The sequence below is a fragment of the Buteo buteo genome, chromosome 6 (genome assembly GCF_964188355.1).
Source record: "Buteo buteo chromosome 6, bButBut1.hap1.1, whole genome shotgun sequence".
NCBI classification, from domain to species: domain Eukaryota; kingdom Metazoa; phylum Chordata; class Aves; order Accipitriformes; family Accipitridae; genus Buteo; species Buteo buteo.
This window is the reverse complement of record NC_134176.1, coordinates 14,357,537-14,379,432: the sequence shown is the minus strand read 5'-3', so window position 1 is coordinate 14,379,432 and position 21,896 is coordinate 14,357,537. Positions and strand designations below refer to the sequence as shown.

General features: G+C 39.1%; 1 protein-coding gene across 5 annotated transcripts in view; it reads left to right on the top strand.

The window, feature by feature from the left end:
• EML1 (EMAP like 1) overlaps nucleotides 1-21,896 on the top strand; it is a 131,115-nt gene that overhangs the window by 55,464 nt on the left and 53,755 nt on the right. For all 5 annotated transcript variants that reach the window (XM_075029854.1, XM_075029857.1, XM_075029853.1 and 2 more), the window contains exon 2: nucleotides 19,379-19,561. In XM_075029854.1, the coding sequence (XP_074885955.1) occupies nucleotides 19,379-19,561 (183 nt within the window). The remainder of the gene's footprint in view (nucleotides 1-19,378; nucleotides 19,562-21,896) is intronic.

Below are 21,896 nucleotides of genomic sequence, written 5' to 3'. Positions count from 1 at the left end.
TGGAAAATGTATTTGTTGATATGGTGTCCCAAGACCAATATATTTGTATCTACTCATTTTTTTATGGAGTTCACAGTTGTAAGGCATTAAGGTGGAACTTCACAGCAGTTAACAGAGTAGTGTGGTTTATTCCAGCATTGTCTCATGTGTAAGTTATTTGAGAGATTCCATTCTGTAGCTGTCATTCCTAGTTAGGATCCTCTTGCTGGGACCCTAACCTCTTATGTGAAGACATACCCTTGGGTGATTGATATGCTTACTTCTAAAATTTGTTTAAACAGGGGGAGTCAATACCAGGGCAACCTACCACTTTTTTTTTTTTTCCCCTGCTTTTTTTTCCCCAGGGCACAGCTAAATTGAAAGAATGCTTTCTCCTTTTATCTGCTTCTTTTCATAAACTTTACCTTGTTTCTGATGCATATTGATGTAATAAAATCATTCTAACTACTAACTTTGAAGATGAGTAACACTGTGATAATGTTTCAATTTTTTCAATTAAATGAAAGAATATAATGTAACATAGTTGGGGGAGACTGAATAAGGGATGTTAAAGATGACAGGCTTGGTCCTTCAGATGTTAAGTGATAAGAGGGTGTATAGGGTTGCTTAGGAGTAAAGGTTAACAAACCAGAGAGCTGTGGGAGCTGGAAGATAGCAGTATAAAATTCAGGAGACTGAGGCTAAGTGGATTCTGGTCTTGGGGGCAAACCTGATGCCCCCCCCCCCCCCCCCCCCCCCCCCGCCGCTGCCATCCATTCCTATTTTCAGGCTACAATAGCTTGAGCAGATTAGCTAACATACACCGTGCGGCTGCTCAGGAGGAAGATCTCGCTTCCCCTTCCCTCTCTTGCTCTCTGTGGTTTTATGCACTCAACACTTGACAGACTAATTTGTCAGAGTTAATTTAACATGCTAACCCAACAACAAAAAAAATCTATGCAGTGTTTGTGTGTGGTACTTTGGTTTTGCTTTTGCTGGGTTAGTTTTCTGCCAGGTTGGAGAATTAAATCAACTTCCAGAGGCAGCAGAAGATAAATTATAGGAGTAGCGGGTGCTGCAGGCAGACTGGGGTCTTCTAGATTGGCCATTGTGTCTTGTGGATCTGGACCCCTGCTTTTGTCATTGCAGCTGCTTCTGGCATCATGTGTTGCGTGGCATCAATAAATTAATCCAAGTTAGAAGTGATACCCATCTGTTTTGTATTGTAGCAGGTAGAAGTGATCCCCTTTTTTCTGTATTGTGCCAGGCATAGTGGTAGTAGGCAAAGTTTTAAAACAATGTGTAAGGCAATACAGGTGAGAGGCAGGCAGCTGCCAGAAGACTGTAATAAAGAGGAAAAGTACTTTCTGACTGCTACAAATATGATTTATAATTGAATTAAAAGTTCATAGAGGTGGAAAATTACACATGCATCATAAATTTCATTTTCAATCCAGTTACCCATTCAAAGCAGAGTATACTAACATAAATTTTTTACTCTTGAGATTCCTGCGTTTCTTTGGTGAATGGTTAGCTTTTGTGGTTGCTTTCATGTGTGTCTGTGTGTGTTTTGTTGTTGTTTTTTCTCCCTGGAAGCTATGAATCTCAATATTTTTTGTAATTCTTCTTATGTTCTTTGCAGAATATGACATCACATTTGAATCAAAAAAATTTCATAGGTAGCCCCAGGCACACAGGTGTACTCAAAATATTTTTATACACAGAAATTTTAATTTCTAATTGCGTATCATCCACTTTTTTTCTTGCACTTTAAAACTTTGTAACTATGCATTTCTTAAAAATTTTACTTCTCTGTCAGAAGTACAAAAGAAAATTCTGTCAAAAGAACAATGATCTCTTCTTTGTTATATTGTCTATCTTGGGAACGTACTGGTTTCAGGGGCATGTTGATGGGATTATTCCACAACTTTGCAGGAAAAGACATACCCTAAACCCAGAATTAATCAGTAACAAACGTTATCAGTGTGATGCTGCTGCACTGTTCTCAGAATTAAGTTTGGCTGACTGCAGCTGAAGCATTTCTTTGATTACAGCAGACTTGTTGCAAGGGGAAGAGGAAGATCCACAAGACCTCTGTGCATTGAGAAATTTAAACAAAAATACTCTTGCAGGAGCTAGCAGTCATCTTCAGTGGTCCTGTGTATGAAGGGCTGGATTACGAGCCTTGCACTGGAGAGAGCAGCTGTGTGTCCTGTTTGTTTGCTCTTCTTCGCTTCCAAAAAGTTGAAGTAAGCCTAAAGCAGCTCCAGTGATTCCTGCAAGGCTCTGTAGGATTTTGCGAAGCCCAGAAACCGTTTGGTCGGTGCTGGGTTATTAACCCTGATTGCTGTGACTCAGAAGGTTACGAGAGATTTGTGTGCATGTTGTTCCAGGAGGGTGTAACTTCAGGGTTTTTCCTCCTTTCTAGTTTTTATTTTTGAGTTTTTAATTTAAAAAAATGTTTAGCCTCGGGGAGCCCTCTAAATCTAAGCCTTTTACTGCCTCCTGAATTTGGCAGTTGCTTCTCTTGGTTTAAGTCTCTAGGCATGTGTGATGTGAAGCTTTGAAGTAGCTGCTGCCTGGCTGATACCTCTCTGGGGGCAGGGAGAAGGATAATAAAGTTCATGCTTTTGACATTTTCTTTCTTTCCAGCATGTAGATATTTTAACACAAGAATAAGTGAAACTGCTGATTTTTAGCAAAGACCCTAAAATTACAGAATTGCAGAGACTGTGTGTCTTTTGTGGTTTGGTTTTATTTTGGAACAGTTGCTAATATCAATGGTGGGGAAAACCACATATATTTTTGTCAGAGTTTTAATATCTAGCATTAAGAACTGGTTAATCCATTTAAGAAGTGGAACATGAGATTCAAGGGGGAGATATTTTGTTACAGCCCAGTTTTCTTAGATGATGCCCCATGGACCACTGACAAGTACCAGAAAAGGTGAGGAAAGATATTTGGGAAAACAACACATGCTTTTGGATCTTTGTAATCTAGTTCTACATAGTGTCTGTCAGTCCCCTACTCGGCTCAGCAAGCAAACATTTGCCAAGTCCATGGCCGTCTATATCCCAAACAGCAAGTATGGGAAAAACCTCTCTGCCTTCACCTTTCCTAGCAAGGCTCTTCAGATGCTACCTCAGCACTGCTCAGGTACTTCCCCCCAAGAATAAAATACATATAGGCTACCTTCTCCTGGCTATTCTGAACTTCTTCCAGTCTGGCTCCCTTAAAAAGAAGTGTCTTGAGGGACTGGATTAGAAGTAGGACAAATACATCAGGGAGAAAAAAAAGCTATTTCAAACATCTTGACTGTGGCAGGATGATGGTCTTTCTGTTTGGGTGTTCCCAGCTGTGGCATAGAGCGCTTCCTGCACTGCACAGGTTAGAATTAACTAAGGTTACTAGATTTAGTATTGGCTAAAATATATAAAGGGATTTTAAAACAATTAGAGTTACGCACCCATTACTCAGTTTACCAGGCTCTCTGGGTTCATCTGCTGCAGAGACCCGAGCGGCATGGGGTGCCATTTTAGCTGTAGTCTAGGGCACAAACTCTGGGCAACAAGAGGAGCGTGCACCGTGGTGCTCTGTGGAGTCACCAGTGTTGTTCACACTTTAGTTTGTTTACTTAATTTGAACCATTTGCTTCCAGGTTGAGCGAGGCAGCTTGTTGGGGTTCTGGATCAAAGTTGTTTAATCGGTCCTTACTGATCCCTGATGTTCAACAGGGTAAAACCTCATTTTATAAGCCAAGTAAAAATAACTGTCTTTGCTGTTATGACTTCTGTGCACTGTGGAAGTGTTATCATTACTGTAAATGTAGTAGTAAGTTTTTTAGTGGAAACTTCATTTATCTTAAACAATAGTGTAAATGATCTGTTTTTACTTGCAGTTTATTGTAGTACCTTTTGTTCTGCTGCATAGATATTTATTGTTTCTCTTTGTACATAACCCTTTGTTGTACTAAAATTAAATGTTAGACCTGTATAAAAATTTAAAATCATTCTGTGCTGGAAACAGCAATTCTGTGACTCCCTTGACAAGTCAGCAACTTGCATGGTTGTGAAATCTTTCCTCTTTTTTCCAGTTACAGCCTGGAAGAATTGACATGTTGTTGATCTTATGAGTCCCTTTTACCTGTCCTTTAGCGAGCTATGGTTAAGAGTTGCATACTAAACCTCAGTTATTGTATTTTGTAATCTGTATGAGCTGAATGCCCACTTCCACGGCTGTGGGAGTGGAAACATGAAGCAGTAAAATAAGCTCAGTCCTTCAAGGCTCCTCCCAAGGTGGCTGGTGCAGAGTGCAGTGAAGTCTAAGGGGTTCTTTTGACCTTTTCTAAGCACAAACCTTGGGAAACAAATGAGCATTGTTAAAGTGACTATGTCTTTCAGAGTTTTTCATTCTTTTTTTTTTTTCCTTACGATAAAAGTAGCAGCTTAAAAAAAAAAAGCTTTTGACACTTTTGACAGGCTTCCACATGATAATTAGATAGTAAAAAGAAGGTGTGCGTTGGCAAAGCATTAAATATGAATGATATGCAAGTTTGTATGCATTTTTCTTTAAGCAACCTTGCACTGAAGATGAAGCCCTCTGAACAGTTGTGTAAAGCACAGGTTTTAAAGTGAATATGGGTTGTATCCATTTGAAATAATCCAGGAGAAGCTGGAGAAACGTACTGGCACTCTAATTTCTATTTCTGAATCACTCCTTTGTCTAGGTAAGAAGTTCTTAATACACCATGTTATGCATATAATCTTGGAACTGTGTGCATTAGCTTCCAGTTACACCCAGTGTCTTGTTCACTTTCAAATTAACTTTCTGGAATAATAACCTTTTTCTTGCACTGTATATTCTGAGCGCTACCCTTTCTGCCTTTGCATCCTGTTAGGGGCGCAGGAAGGAGCGGCTGAAGGAGAAGATGGGTTCTGTAGTTTGTGTCGAGGAAGAGGAGGAATGGACGGAGGGGGGGAAGGTGAAGCAAGGCCTTGTATGAATTTTATAATTAGTCTGCAGGAAGATGGATTATGAGGAGATATGCATGAGACAGAAAAAATACATGGCATTTAATATTCCTGTGGGATTTTGGGACATCCAATGTAGTTTGGCAGGGTATCAGCAGCAGGTCAAAGGTAGTAGTGGCAGCAGAATTGGGGTCAGGTAGCGGCAACTGCCCATTTTCCTTGTGCTGTGTGTGACTGCATGCTTTGGATATTATGCATGTTCTGGGTGCTGTGCCTGCTGGGACCCTAGTTCCATACTTTCCACCTGCATACTAGACCCCAGCTCCTTCCTGTGACAAACAGGGACCCACTCCTACCTGCTGAAGCCCCCTGAGCTCCTGGCCGGCAGTGCTGCCAGCTCTCTGCAGTAACTACTGGTGGGAGGCACTCGCCCTGCGCCCTGGAACTGCGACTCCCCAGTGCTGCTCACAGAGGTGACTGCATCCCTGCGTGTGCTGACTTGAGATGTGGGGCAAGCTCTTCCATAAAGTTAGTAGCAGTGACAGCTGCCTGCATTGCAGGGACTTGTCCGTGGGCAGTGGGGAGGCAGTTGTGAGGGTCGGGTAGCAACTCGCTGCTGGCACCGCGTACAGGCTGTGTACAGGCGACATCTGAACCCTCGGGCTTGGTGCATGGGTCCTGCACGCAGATGTGTTCCTCGGAGTCTGTTTCATAGGCAGTTTAAAACTGTCCAGACCTTTCTCAGAACAACAGTGAGGGGAAAATGGTCCATGCTGCCAGCTTTTACGTACTAATTTCTCTGCAAATTTTTAGCACCGTTTTGGTTTCTTGAGAGGTCAGGCTGAGTTCTGGAGGACTGGGCACGTCAGGGTACCCTTTTCCCACCACACCGCTGCTCTGTCCCGTTTGCCAGGCTGCAAGTCTTTCAGGAATGATACTTTGCAGCAGAGATGTGAGCTGCCAGAATAGCAGATGCTAATTCCGCTCTGTGTGCTGTAGTGTCTGATAGCACCAGTGTTAACCAGGCTTCATGTACGGGTCTTGGGAGCACAACTGAATGTCCTCCAGCCCTTGCCCCACCTACCCTGCAGAACAGCTAAAGAGACCCTGAGTGAGGGCTGCAGGGGTAGGGCTGGGTATATTTTACCTATGATGGGTGCAGGGGATGTATCTTCTGCTCTGCCCTGGCCCCTCTGCAGCTCGTGGGCTGTGTGAAGGAAGCAGGAGGAGCAGAAGCTGGAGGGGGGACCTGGGGTAGGCTCAGGCAAGCTGGGATGAGGGAACATCAGAGCAGGTTGGTGGGGAGGCTGAGCTTGGGCGGGGAGCAGGCTGGCATGTCTGGTGAGGGATGCTGGGAACCGGGAAAAGGAGGAACAGGGCAAGTGGAGGTGAGGGGGGGGCGGGCAGAAAGGGACTGGACTGTGAACACGTTGAATCACAGAATGGTTTGGGTTGGAAAGAACCTTTAAAGATCATCTAGTCCAACCCCTCTGCCGTGGGCAGGGACACCTTCCACTAGACCAGGTTGTTCAAAGCCCCGTCCAACCTGGCCTTGAACACTTCCAGGAATGGAGCATCCACAGCTTCTCTGGGCAACCCGTTCCAGTGTTGTAACAGACAGGGAAAAGGTTGAAGAGCGGAAGCCTCCAGAACCAGCACCATGAGAGCATAGTCCTTGCAGAGTTTGTAAGGAAATGCAGATTTCTTGGGTCTTCTCTTTACTTTGCTGTAGGCAGTTATCTGTTAAACAAAGTATTTTGTTATCTTCTGGTATGGATCCACAGATACTAACAAACTCTCCTTGCTGTCAGTTATTTCTGTGGATGAAGTAGCAAGCAGACAGAAACTTCTAGCACCTCTGGAAAAATTGGGAAAATTATTAAGCTTTCCTTTTTAAGCTCTGGGAAGTTAGAAAATGTTAAAACTAAGGCTGCATAATGAGGCTTAAAACACAACTGTTTTATTCACGTGTTACAAGATTTTTTAATTACTTCATCACCCCCTATAATTTTTGTTGGAATTCTGCCTCATTCATTTCACAAGATAGACTTTCCCTGAGTCCAATAAATCTGGTAAATGCATTTAATGTAAATTTGAAATCCAGTAAATATAAAGCCAGTAAATTTGATGGCCAGTTCAAAAGTCTGTCTTTTTCCAGGAAGGAGAGCTAGAAAGGCATTGAAGTACTTGCAATACAGTAAAAGATATATATAAAAATTAATGATATTTTTCTAAGAATTTTTTTTTTTAATTAGTAGGGGAGTGGGAACTATCACACTGAGAATGACTCCTCAAAATGTGTTTTACAGTAAAATACTTGGGTTGGGGTTTTTTTGTGGGTTTGGGGTTTTTTTTTACTTGCTAGTGTGCTTATGAAGCTGTCTTGTTTCCATTAAAAAAAAAAAAAAAAGGGAGGTGTGGATAGAATATAGTTGCTCAAGTGTGTGACTCCTTTGCCTTAGTGGCACTCACTGCTATAGAGGTTGCCTGTTAGCTTGAGCATAACGGGGGATGCCTGATCAACCACATTATTTTTTATTTCTCTTTACCTTTTGACTTTACAAATATGAAATGCTGTGTTTTGGTGAAGAATCAACTTTTGGAAACTTTTACAAATAAGACTATTGAGCGTGAGGAGTTGGGTCACTGGCACAGGGAAGCTGTAGCCCTGGGCGTGAGACTTCTCTGCCATGGAGAGAGACTCACATCTGGGGGGGTTTCCTAAATGGTCGTGTTAAATATTGGGAATATGACCTTCTGCTCTGTGTATCTTACCACGAGATTGTTTATTATGTTTGTGTCTTTTACATAACTAAGTATTCACATGCTGAAGCATTTCTATACTAGACTTTACTTTTGTCTTCTGCTAAACTGAAAAGTATTTTGAAACAGGTGTCCCCTGCTTGCCTTGTCTGGCTTAGAAAATTGATGTGCTGTAAGCAGATACTGTTTCTGAACTATCTCTTCAGTGCAATAGGGAGAAATGTTTTCCAATCAGTTTCAGCATTTTTCTCACCTCTCATAAATCCAGTGATTTCCAGGTTCAGTACGTTGCTTGGCTTACTGCCCATGGAAATCACTGCTCTGTGATGTGTTGAGGAAGTTTACTATGCCTGGGTGCCATTTTGGGCAAATAAATCTTATCACTGAAATAATCTTTACATACTTGGAGACCACTAATCTATGTTCAGGACTGCTTTTAAAAATGTACCTGTTTGAATCATAAATAAAGACTGTAATGTTAAATGGTGTCCTGGTATGTTTTGAATTTGACTTCTGAAGTTGTAGCCTAGGGAAAAAAAAAAAAAGAAAGGCTCAAAGAGGGGAAGATAAGTAACTAAATAAATTCCAGGTTCACAAGCGAGAACCCTGAAAAGATTAAATTAATTTAGTTCAAGTGGCTATACTTGCCCTACCTTGTGTCTGTACACTTGGATACAGAGGTCTGACTTAAGTGAGGTCCACCCACATCCAGAGCTAAGACAGCATAAGAGAACTTTTGCCCTAAAGCTGTATGGCCATATTAGCCTTAAGGGTTTGTCTTTGCTGGTAGACTCCACCTTATCACGAAGGTTGAAGCTCAGATGCTTGGTAATCACAGGGCTACAAGAGCTTTATCAGCCAGGCTTTCTGCAGGGTTTGTTCGCACTAGTACTTCAGCTCAGTGCCAGTAGGAGATGGCTTTTGGAAAAGGATTTGCACCGCACAGCCTTCACCCATCTAATCTCTCAGGTGAAACTCATACGGGAGAAGTACTGACTGCCGCCAGAAGGAAATCAGTCGCAGAAAGTCCTTGAGGGAGAGGAATGGTCATGAGCCAGGCTCTGCTTGGACCTTGGCCTGGGGCTTGTTCCCAGCCAAGGGCGGATCAGGCATCTGCTGGCTCTCTCCCTTTTACTGAGGACTCTCTGCATAGCCTTGGGGAGATACAATACTACATTAGTTGATCAAAGCATATTTGTAAACTTTTTTTGACAAACATGAAAGCTATAAAACATTATCTCTGTCTCCTCCTTCCTCTCCTCCTCCATGAACACTTGAATTTCTTTTAAAAATAGGCAGCATGCATGTCGTTGTAGCATTGCCAAATGCTGTGGAGTCTGGAGCAAGCCTTGGAGTACAACTCCTTTGCCCTCACAGGGCAGCAGGACCACACTTGCATAGTGTGCTGGGAATGGCATCACAGCTGGGTGAAATTTATGACAATGCTGTGCACCCCACTCTGGTAAAAATAAGAATATCATCTCATGCTAGGGAATCCAGTTAAATATAAAAAGAATGCAGATTGTCTTCAATTAGAGGAGTAGCATTTTAAACCAAATAATTTTTCAGATTATGTGTTTCTCTGTTTCCTGAAACAAACCTGAAATATTTTTTTTCTTTGATAGGGAATAAAGGGATTTTCTTCCTTCTCTGTATCCTAAAAAGCCCTAAAGCAGTCATCTTCCTGGTTATTACCAGGACATCTAACACTCTATTAAATACAGTGTCTCTGGCTGTATTTGAGTCCTGGCAAGGGCAGTTTGTTCTTTCTGCATTAATGTCAGTAAAGATTTTTTGCTGGAAAGTGGGAATGTGTGATCTGAGGATTTTAGAATAAAAAATTATATTACTATTAATTATATTATTATATTATATCTGTCAGAATTAAATAAAAGGAAGACTTAACCGTAATGGAAGACAAAGATGGACCACATAGGAAGAATTTCAGTCTGTTGTGGGCATCCTGTGTGCTTTTTTTCCTCTTCCATCCAAGCAAGGCTGTCACTAGTTAATTCAAGTACTTCTCACTAGCACTAGATTAACTGGCAATAGTGAAAAAAGTTGTACATTACTGTGAAAGACAGTATCGAACAAGACAGGTTTTAAAAGAAGACTTAAAATAGTTTTCTAAATTTGAAATAATTTTTCCTTTAAATATTTAGATTGTGATTTGTCTTTGTGACAACCTGTAATGAAACCTAATGTTATACTGTATTAATGTCAGAAACTAAAATATTCACGAGGTACAGAGTTCTGAAGAAAAGTCAGACTACTGCTGGAAGTGAAGCCATTAGCTGAGAACAAGTAACCAAAGTTTGCAAAAGTGATAAATCTGCTTTTGACATCAATAACCCCTTGTGCAGGTGCAGGAGGAATGTTTTGTTCTTTTCGTATTCTGTCGCTAGAGTTTGAGTCTACAGAAAAAAAATTAAAAAGCTGATAAGCCTTTAAGAAATGTAAATGCAGGATGTTTGCATTTTTTTATCTTACAAATAAATGCTATTGATTATAGAGGCTGAGATTTTCCAATTCTTAATTCTCAAAGGATACATTTTTTGAAATAAGACAAAACACAAACTATTTCAAATTGATAGCTATGGATTACTTGCTATTGATGTAGTCTCAGTTTTCGTAAATTTTTAATTTCTTAAATGGAGAAAGTGTTTCATTTGCTTATGTATTTCTGAAGTTTAATAGTGTTTTCTATTTGATTTTATACCCTTATGCATATATGATTATAATTTTCACTAAAATGCAGATTATGAGAAATTATAGGTAAAAAGTTTAATGGTCCAGGTAAATTTGAGTATCAGTTGCCATTCTAATATCAAATATGGAAGTTAGGAAAGTGAAGAAATGTATGCTAACATAAGTAGTTTTAAGTGTTTATACAGTGCTCTCTCTAATGTAACATAAAGGCTGCATTTAATTGCAGATCAACTAGTGGCTGATAACGTCTTAGTGGTTTGTTGCTAGGGTGAGTCAACTTTTCTCTAGTAAAATAAGAAGTACACAACAAACAAGACAAAATAAAACTGGTTTGTAATGCATTATCACAGGCTAAGATCAGTAACTTTTAAAAGATGTTTTAAATCAGTTTTCTTGCCTTTTACATCTGTCCTGACTGCAAGTAAAAGTACATCTTTCTGCTTTACTTGCATATGGCATAGTTGAAGAATCCAGTGGAGACATCCAGTTTTTTTAAAGGCAGTGAAAATATATTGAACTAAGTACTAATAAAGTTTCTAAGAAAATGTTTTGTGTGTACCAATATGTGGTGTTTGTTTGCATGTGGTTTAAAACACATTTAGGAGAAGCAAATCTTGCATCTAAGTTGGTTCTTTTTGTCTAACAGTGCTTAACAAAAGCTGAAGTCTTACTAGCATACATCATGTGATGAATTTGAATTCATCCCTTGCTGGCTTTTGTAGATGACTTGGACACTGAGCAGTAGCTGTGACGTGGACATGAGTCGTCGTAAATGTTCTCCGATGTTCCACAATCTGCTTTTCTTCTCTTGTTCTTAAAGGTGTGATACAAGCACATCCCCAGCACATCACCGAGAAGATAAGACAGTAAAACACAGCCCAACTCTTCTCAGATACCTCTATTAATTACGCTACTGGTTCCTTTCTTTACAGGTTTGTGTTAGGCTGTGTCTTCAGCTTCTTAACTCTAGGCAGATCCCATGGTGTCACTTTTTTCAAACTACTATCCTTGCATTAATATTATGCTATAGAAGGTCGTCTTTACTCTCTTGGCTTTTGTTCACAATGTTATTCCTCCAGCGTAATGTGGAGGAATGATAATTTGTTAAAACTTTTTCTATTGATTTCTATGCTCAACAGAGCCAACACAGTAACTCTGAACTATAAAGCATTTACATTGATAGACCTCTTCTGGGGAAAATTCCTCTATTTTATTGATGTGTCAGAAGTTTCTTCCATCTTCCACTTAAGCACTGTTGGGGAAGATCATTTTTAACTGGTTGATTTCCAAGTAGAAGCTCATCTACCATCTGCTGGGGAAAAAATAGTAAGCTGCTGGTTATAGCTTGACAGCTACAGGCAGGTCAAGGGCACATGCTTATAATTTTGCTACAGTGATTGCTGACTAATTAGCCACAAGGAACTTTCTGAGAATTTTCTGTTAAGATCATTTTCTTCTCTCCCATTTTGTTAATGAATACAGTGCACCCAGCTGTGAGGCTCTGAGTGATGATTGCTGTTATGGATTTATCCTTTCAAATTCTGCTTCTAATTTTAGGAAGTTATATTCCTTGTCTTTAAGTTTCCAGTGGTAAAACTGTAAAAGGACAAGTTATTCCTCAGCAAATGTTGGGACATACATTAGCAAGGTTTTATAAATGCTGGACTACAATAGCTAGCTATATTAGAGGAGGGAAGATACTGTTCACAAAAATAACCATCTGTAGTCCACATATAGTAGAGGAACAAATGTTTGGATTACAGGTTTTTTTGTTAGTGTGGTTTAGAAGTGGTCTGTTCTCCCAAGATGATACTTTACAATACTGTTACTGTGGTCTGTTTTAGATTACCTATCTGTTAGGTTCCCAGTGCAGTCCAGAGTATGGCACTAGGTAGATGTGTGGGATAGACTTGTCTTCTTCCTGTTTCCTCCTACACATACATACCTTGTGAGGACATGGAAAAACTAATCTGGTCTGTTCAGATTACTTACTGTGAGATGTACCTGATTGTACGAAACTAGGGCATCTCCTTGCAATGCTAATCACTCTTAAGTACACCTATTAGAATAGGGATTGAACTGAAAAGTTGTCCTACCTGTTCAGACTGTATGCATATATATGTATATAAGCTTATAGATAGGCATGGTATCCTATTGTTCTGTGGCTATGGGGTTTAAAGATCAGTTGTGATTTCTTGTTCCTCACAAGCAAAGCTTTCCAGCTAAAAAAGCATATGTGGTGCTTGCACTTTTATCCTATTATATAAACTTTTATAACAAAATGCAATTAGAGGATTTGACATAATAAAGGCTATTCCTTTAGTGTTCAGTTGGCAACCAGTTTTAATTTCCAACACTTCAGGTAGAGCAACACGCTTTTACAGTTTTAACTGTAGTTAAAAATTTCTGTCTGTTTTTTCCCTAACTGCACAAAATAACAAGATTAAATGGGATAACATTATTTTGGGCTTTAAATCCACTTGCTTCTCGCAGTGGAAAGCTCTAATCTGGTCAAATCAGGGTCTAGCAGACCAGTCCAGTATGTACCAGACTTTATGATAAGCTGTTGCCCATATGTGTTGTCATTGTCCCCAGGAGACAAGACTGGAAAGCTGCTGCTGTGTTTCAGGTATGGTACAATGTTTTGCATTAGAAAAGTGGATGGAGGAAAGATATTTAGTCTGTGAAATACTGTCGACACTAATCTTTTAAACAAAGGAGCTTGGCTTGGTGTTGTCAAAGGAAACTAAACCTGCTGTTTTATTTTGCCATTGTTCTCTTGCACAGAGAGTCTTTTGGTCTGCAAATGACCGCTGACATTATGCCACAGAAATTGCTACAAGGAGAATACTTGGTACTTTCCAGATCTTGCATCTAAGCCTGGCAACGATGTCGTGGCTCCATTCCGCTGTTTATGTGCCACAGCGAATTGCTTGTGTTCATTTTGCAAGACGTTTTTATTTTAAACGTTCGATGGTTGTCTCTCTTCCTAATTCTCTTTTTTCTCTCTGTTGCTGTCAGTTCAGACAGACCGTATCTATCAAATAGGTTGTCTGGCTGACTTCTGTGCCCCAGACTCAAAGATGCATGAAATGAACCAAAAAGGGAGGACAGGATTTTGAAGACGTAGGAGATGCCTGCCACAGAGGGATGTTTTTCTGCACTGTTAGAGTTTCAAGCTAAACAGATGGCATTGAGAGAGGTGAAGCGGAGAGGTCATTTGAAAGTTAGTGGTAGTATGACTCCCAGGGAGCTTGAAGAAAATAGTTTAAGTAACTCAATTACTTGCATGAGATCTCAGTGATGATGTGGGCAGGAGAAGGGGAGGTTCCAAATATGTACCAAGTGACATGTGCTACATCTGACAGTTTTGCAGAGTTAGTGGAGTCTGAAAAATGTGGGCTTTTACGGTGGAAAAACGTTTCTGGAAGTGGAGCATCTTCAGTGTTCTTAACCTGCTTTCTAGTATGCTGGGTCAAATCCAATCTATAGTTCTCCCTGTCTAAATTCAGCTGCAGGATTGTGCTTTTTAGTTTGCTTTTTTTAAATAAATGTTACTCTTAACTTTCTATCCTTTGGTGTCATGAGCTTTCTCAAGCAGCTACTGTGTTCTGCCATACAGATCATTGCATGCTGGGGATGGAGAATTCCTTTCTGTCCGTGTGCATGTTTCATAAGGCTCTAGTAGCAGTCCTGAAGTTCATAGTGATTTCCAAGGAATGTGAATAGTTGTATCAATTAATTTCAGGAGAAGTGCAGAGCATGATGTACTTACCGATATCCCTCAATGATGGAAAGTATTCCTACCAGTTGAGCTCAATTCAGGCTTGTTGGCACAATCTATATCTTTATGCTAGAAGAAGGGCATCTCTGTGTGCAGGTGATGCTGCCTTTTCACTGCCATCCTTTGCCATATTTTCCATCATGTGAGTTATTTTTAATTTTTGCCAGAGACCACTGCTGGAATTTGCTATCACCAGAAGGCTTAGATTTTCTTTTCTGATATCTTGCAGCATCTAAATTTAAGGACAACTCTGGCGAAGACTTTAAGATGCTGTTTTTAAAGTGTATTGTAATAGTGTCTAGCAACAACACCCCCATTGTGCTAGGTAGTTTACAAATATATAATGCACAGAATATATCCTGAAAAGTTTTGGAAGTACTTTGTATACAGTTTGGTCCTGTTAATTGGTGCTCCAAAGAGACCAGGTAGATAGAATAAACTCAAATTTGTTTGCCAGTCTTTTGAGTATCAGTACCTAATGTTTCCACTACTTAATCAGCTACCATGGTCTGAGCTGGACAAGATTAGCCTCAAAATTAATGTCTGCATAAGGCAAAGGTGGAATATGTTTAATGAAGTAGTTCTTCTGGGGGGGAAATGCCAGGTCTCTTTTAATTGTAATTATTTCCTACACCATTAATGTACAGTTCAGATTTAGGTTTTTCAGCAGGTAAAATCTATAGAAAATAGTATGCATTTTAATATGCTTCCTTCTAACTAATAGTGTAAGTATGTAATTTTGCTTTAGCCTACATACAATGAAATAATATTGAAATCATTCTTGTAAACAGCATACACATCCTGTCGCTGGCTTTGCTTCAGATGTTTCTTCACATTTGGCTAAGTTCAAGTAATAAATTGCTGAAAAACTGGAAGACGCTCTGGAAGCAGATTAATCATCTGACTCAGTATTGTCTTTTAGTTGCCACAAGAAATCTTTCCAATCTATGAGATCATGGATTAACTGGTTGGAAAATTTAAAGAGAGGCATGAAGAACATTCCCTTTTTTTGCTGCCTTCTCTTTGAAACCTGCAGAATCTCAGCAAAGCATAAATGGCAAATGACTCTTCTTTCCAAGCTTTACCACAAATATGTATTATGATGAAAAATCAGGCATCTGAATTGATACCTCCTCGTTTTATCTAATTTTGGACATTGTAGGTGGCATTTATCTCATGAGATGTAGATTTACATGTTAGAGACAGTGATTTAGACTTGCATTATAATCCATGAAAAGAAATGAACACTTGTAGAAAGTGATTCATTTCAGATTTCTAAAAACAGGTTGCATAAATTTCACCTTAAAAGTCCTTTCTCTTCCCATTGATGAAAAAGAGGCAGTGATTATTTCTGACATGCTATCGATACTACCCATGTAGGTGATGTCTGTTCTGTCTGTTCACAGGCAAAAGCAGTGGTAGTGACTTGATAAGTAGATCTAACGCTTCAAGGCAAATTGTTTGGATTTGTAGTCTCCTTCAAAAGCCTTTCAAGATGGTGAACGTTTGTGGGTTTTATGACCGCTAGATTGCAAAGAGGTCACCAAATCTAAGTATATTGACACTGTTAAAGAGTCACAAAAAGTAACATATATTGACATAATGGTATCCTTATTATATTGTAAAACTGCAGTAAGGTTTATGTATTATTACCGCAAATTTCTGTCTATGTGGATTTCTTTTAAAGGCATGCTTTTTATTTCCTTGGATTCACCTGAAGTGTTTTGAGGATCTTTACATCATTACTATAAAGCGCTTTTCTCTCAGTTACTGTAACTGTACAGCCAAAGCACACTTGTAACCCAGCTGCTGTGTGAGTGCATGTGTGGACCCTGTGAGGGAAAATTTAGCCCCAGGCTGGACCACCCCAAGGCACAGCAGTTGGTGGCCTCTCGGCAGCCCCCCAGCCGCCTTCCTCCAAATCCCTGTGCTCCCCTCTCAGCCCACTCTGTGCAAGTTCCTTAAGGATATGCTTATCCATGAGAAAACGTGGAACTAGGTGCTATAAAATGTATAGTCACTTTAATATTGGCTTGGGAACAATATAATAAGATGGCTCTACTCTGAGTCTAAATTGTATTACAAATGTGTGCTAAAAATTTCCTTGCAAATGTTCTTTGCTGTGAGGATGAACTGTATACTGCAGAGGCAGATCACAGTTAGGCTAACAATACAGCTTTTGCTCTTGTTGGCAGAGTAGATGACATCTGTTGTGACTTTTTTTGTTGTTATTTGGTTAGTTTATATCATTAATTTTTTTTTTCTTTTCTGATACTATACCCCTTTGCTTATTTGGCTGCATTGAAGTTGCAATTTTATTGCTCAACTTGCTCGGATGTAATAATCTCAACAGCAAGAACATTCCATCCTCTACTTGCATAACAAACAGGTTATGCTTATTTTATAATTGAACTTTGCATTCTTCAGAAAACATAGTTTTATTATATTCTGTGTCTTTTCTATCTTACTTGTATATGCTTGCAAAGGGGAGGCAAAGTGAAGTGTGACTGGACTCTAAGGAATCTTGTTTTCAGTTGCAATCTTACTGAAAGTTATTACAAATTTTATTCTTTTCTACATCCGTGGAAGGGAACTGCATCCAGCAAGGTAACCATCATAAAAAAGCAAGTTGTATGTTGCAGCAAGGATAAGGGTTACGTTCCCAAGGACCAGAAAGAACGGTGATGGTGGAAGGTGCAGACATGCTGTGTCCAGAGGAAGGGTTTACTGGTGCCTGTTGGTCAGCAAGGATGCAAGGGGAAGAGTCACAGTGGCAGCTGGGAGAAGGGGGAAGAAGAAAGAGAGATGTACCTCTTAATAGTTGTTAGTGGGAGTGTTTTCTTACGGGACTGTAAGTAAACCAGTGCCACTGATTTACTACTTGAAGATTTATGTTTGGGCAAAATAACTGTTTCTACACACTTAAAAATTAGTGAAATTGATACTTTAATGAGGATGTTTTCTTTGGTAACAAGGGCTAGATCATTTTAAGACCAACCAATTTCTCCCTGGGTTTCCTTCTCCGCCCTGAATTTTGGAACTGGCTATTTCTTGTTGACTGAATTCAGAAGAAAACTATGCCCTGTCGTATTGAATTTGGCTGAATGGCTGAAGTTTGAATTTGGCTTGTATTGGTTAAATCAAGCTTTTGATTTGGTTGCCTATTGTCCAGTATGCTAATCCATGTTATTTCCAGCTGAGTTAAAGTGTAAAGTCATTAGAGCAGCGTGGGCCTTTTGTTTGTACAAGGAAAGGTTAAGTTCTGCAGGCAGCTCATACTGCTGCCAGCATGGCTGCTAATCTGAGTTTGGGGATTAATTACCTGTAACAGCTGCAGGACAGAGTCCTGTGCTGAGCAACGTCTGATTAGGCCAAAGTTTGGAAAGCTTTGTCATGGAGAAAGTTTTTCAGCATTTTTCAGGCACTTGAGTTCTGATTTAGTTTGTTCAGAACCAGATACTTACATTACCACTATGTTCAGCCTAATAATATCCTAATGTTGATATTTTAAATATGCTCTGAAAATCCTATAACAAAATTAACAAGCAATTTAAACTATATTAGCCTGTTGCTATTTATGGAGGTCAGTATCGTTATAGTCTTTGTTTCTGAGTTGTTTCCAATTCAGCTTTTGGTAAGCACAAATAGCTATTGGGGGTGTGAGGGGTAAGGAAGCCAAAACACAGTTTATGAACAGATTGGGGTGGTTTGGAGATTTTTTTTTTTTTTTTTTTTTTTTTAATTTTAAATGCAATTTTTCCTCAGACCTTTCTGATTGAGAGTATGTGTGTATTAACATTTTTGGACATGCTTTTAAATGCATTGAGAAGCTGTTTGTTTCCCAGTTTGAAACACTTACTTTGTTTTAAAATTCAACACTAGTTATTATTATGCATAAGCCATTTAACTTTCCTTTTATGCCCTTGTGCAAAAGAAGTGGAAAACTCTGGTTTGGAATGGAGGAGAATTATGTACACAAGAAATGAAAACAAATACTAGCTTCTTCACAAAGAGAGATTGGCTTTAACAGGAGAAATATGTGCTGTGGACTTGTGTTAAGAGTGAGGGAGAAGTCAATTATATTTATAGATAGTAGCATTAATATCCATTTCTGCTAAAGTATAACTTATTAATTCTTGAAATGAAAGCTATAATCCAATCATCATCATCACTTGACTAACATTACTTAAAATGATCCAGTGAGTTAATACCCAACTTTTTTTAGGTTTCAAGTCCACCTAGTTAAATAAAACCTTGCAATTCTCTTTAAAAACTGCACAATTTTTTTTCCCTAATAGATACTGACTTTGACATCTTTGGCTTTGCTTTTGTCTTCCTTTCTTCTTCTTTTTCCTAACTTAATATTGTAAGAAATGACAATGTTTCTATGTGATAGGAACTGCAGTGGAATTAAAGTGCTCATTTAGGAAGAAAATTCTTATTACTAGTTTTGGCTGGAAAGAATGTGTAGTCCTCCTCAGGGAGTTGCAGGCTTTAAGCTTCTGTGGGTTATTTCCAAATAATGGGTGAATTGTATGCAAAGTAATGACCCTTTTAAGAATTTGCAGGCTAAGAGTACAATTACTGAGTAATTCTGAATTTATTTAATGTTTCTATTTCAGTCTGAGGGAATGTTCTCATAAAGCTGCTGGTATAAATTAGGAGTTAGCAGATGGGCTTAGTATCTATTCTCCAGTCTGTGGACAATAACTTGAAAAAGTGTAAGCCTATCTGTTGCTTATCTATGTCTAATGTATATTTTCTATCACATGTGTGAGAAAGAAAAATCTGGAAGGGTGTGTAGCATATGAGAAAGTATAGCTCTTTACCTGAATGCCTGCCGGTGCTGGAATGTTGTGTTGAGCAGAACAGTAAAGGGTGATGGTTGATCACTCGGGTTCAGACATGTAGATAATTGATAGTGGGGCCCAATTAACAATAAGTAGCCCTGAAGCCAACTTCATAATCACATCTTACTTAAGTACTAATCTTTTTTTTATTTCCTTATTTATTTTTATTTCCATGTCTTCCTTTTGGTCACTTAAAAACTTTCTTCCTCAAGAGGTCATTAGGTCTGAGAAAAACCTTGTTTTTGCCTGCAGCCAGATATATAAGGTATTCCTTGATGGTTATACATTGTTGATAATGCATCTTTTTCTGTTGTTCCACTTAGATGACAGTGCCTCTGCTGCAAGCAGTATGGAGGTAACAGATCGTATTGCCTCTCTGGAGCAACGTGTCCAGATGCAGGAAGATGACATCCAGCTGCTCAAATCTGCCCTTGCCGATGTGGTTCGACGCTTGAATATTACAGAGGAACAGCAGGCCATGCAGAACAAAAAAGGACCTACCAAAGGTTTGCATTTCAGATATATGTAAAATAAGTAGTGCAATTCAATGAGTGTTTTATATGTATAAAGTAGGTTTTTCTTTAGATCTTTGAAATACTCAAAATCAACAAATCCAACTCAAAATACATTTGCAGTTTAACCTGTTAAAGAGAACACATAAAAATCCAAGTGGGTAAATCTGTGAGCCTTCTACAGTTCCCATGAACCAGCAAAGCATTTGCATATTCTTAGTGCTTAATCCACCCTCTACATTTAACCATGGCTACCGCTTCCTGATTTTTGATCAAGATTAGTTTATAAACTAATGCATTTAGGGAATGCATTGTCTTTTGTGGGTGAAACTCCTAATAGTTTTTTTTTTTTTAATCCAAAAAATGAATTAAATATAAGTAAAATGTAATTTTAATTTAATTAAAAACGTCCTAAGTGTCTTTGGATGGTGCAGACATAACCAAAGACAGAGCTATGAGGTAGCACAAAGGTGAAATGACTGAGGAGATGGTGCAACAACAGCTGCTCAGCTACAAGGGAAAGGTAGAGCTGCGGTTGGTACCCGACCCTGTTCCAGTGCAGCAGATCCAGAGCCAGCAAGGTGGCAGATGTGACAGACGTTGCTACTCAGCGATATGCTGCGCCCATGTGCTGCAGCGTGCTTTCTCTTGGTTCCTGCTCTGCAAGATCGGCTTTGTCTGTACACAAATCAGAAAAGCTGGAGTTGAACATCCAGTGCTTCACAGTAGTAAAGGTTTATTAGAACCCAACTGGTGTGATTTACTGTAGTCTGTGAGGCTGCAAAAGCCTGGGTGACTGCCTATCTGCAGTTTAGCAGAAATGCACGAGGTATTTTTGAGTAGTCTTAGGAGTAAGAATGGTGGCAACCTAGATGTGGAATGAAGGTATGGCTGACTTCACAGGCTCTCTGTTATCTAAATTAAGAAATTGTTTCTTTTGGGGTCCTGCTAGGTATTAATATAAATTAAAAACTTAATTCACATCGGAGGTATGATATGTAATTATGGATTCATAATTTTCTCAGCTGGGAATTAGGACTTCCTTTCATCTCGGTTATATATTTGTGACTTTGCAATAGATATTTACTTCTAGGCATTGATTTAACAGAATAGGTACGAAACTACTTAATTTGCTGAACTGAGATGTCGTATTTGTTATAATGTTTTGTGTCTGGAGATGAGGAAAGGAGAAAGGGACAAAATTACAGAGCCAGATCAGTTGATATCTGGCCAGATTAGCCAGATATCATACTATCTGTTGGACAGAATATGCAGTAAATGTCTGATCTGGTTTTCCTGTTCTCTTCCCTTTCTGTTGTATTCTCCTCGTTTTATCTTTGACTGCAAAAAAAAAAAAAATCAAATAAGTTAAATGTTACTAAAGATAGCCTCCACTGTGATAAAATGTTCCACCAGATCTGGTTGTACAAAGGATTAAGAGGCTTTATGTTGCCTGTGAAATAGATATTATCTGATGCATGGGGGAAATAAAGTCTGATAATTACTACTGAGTTGTAACCAAATCAGTTCTTCATGCCTGCTGGCTTTACTTAGGAAAATACAGACCAGATATTCATGGATTCTGTGAGCAGAGTTGAACTAAAACAGGAGATGCTTTCTGGGTTGTGGCAGATTGTTAAAGCCATAGTTCAATGTACAATGAAGAAAAACTGCTGTAAGCCTATCCCTCTGCCTTCTATGGCTGTTTTTTGTTTGTGTTTTTTTTTTTTTTTCTTAAATGTATATATGGCATGGATACTTCTTTGTGTGTGTGTGTGTGAAATGACAGTGTAAGAAGTTTTACTTTGTGATAATGCAAATGGAGGACTACAGACGTCAGTTGCTCTTTCACTACAAATTACTGAAATGAGTCCTGATAATTGCCAACTAAATCCACCTAATTTCTGGAAGTAGTTGCTACTGTAACAATTTATGTAAAGAACTTCAATGTTACTCTATTTTAGTCATATCATTAGTGTATGGTCAGCCTTATTAAACATCCTTTATAGAATCTGAAGTATCCTGATAATTTGTTTCTTCCAGCTACTTTGTCAAGTATGATACATTTCACATGATGGCCTATTTTTCCTATAGTAGGCACAACTACTTTATAACGAATTGCACACAATTACTTGGCACAAGACTAAGCTCAATTTCAGTATTTTAACTTGGAATAGCATTACAGAGGCTCCTGGTGGAGACTGTTAGGAGAGGGGTTTGCTTAGATGAGCGAAACTGGTGTGCTTGCTTCTAGTGTTTTAACCCCTTGGGCTGTATGGACTCTATCTGTTTTCTTTCCATTTATCATTTAATGACTAATTCCACATTT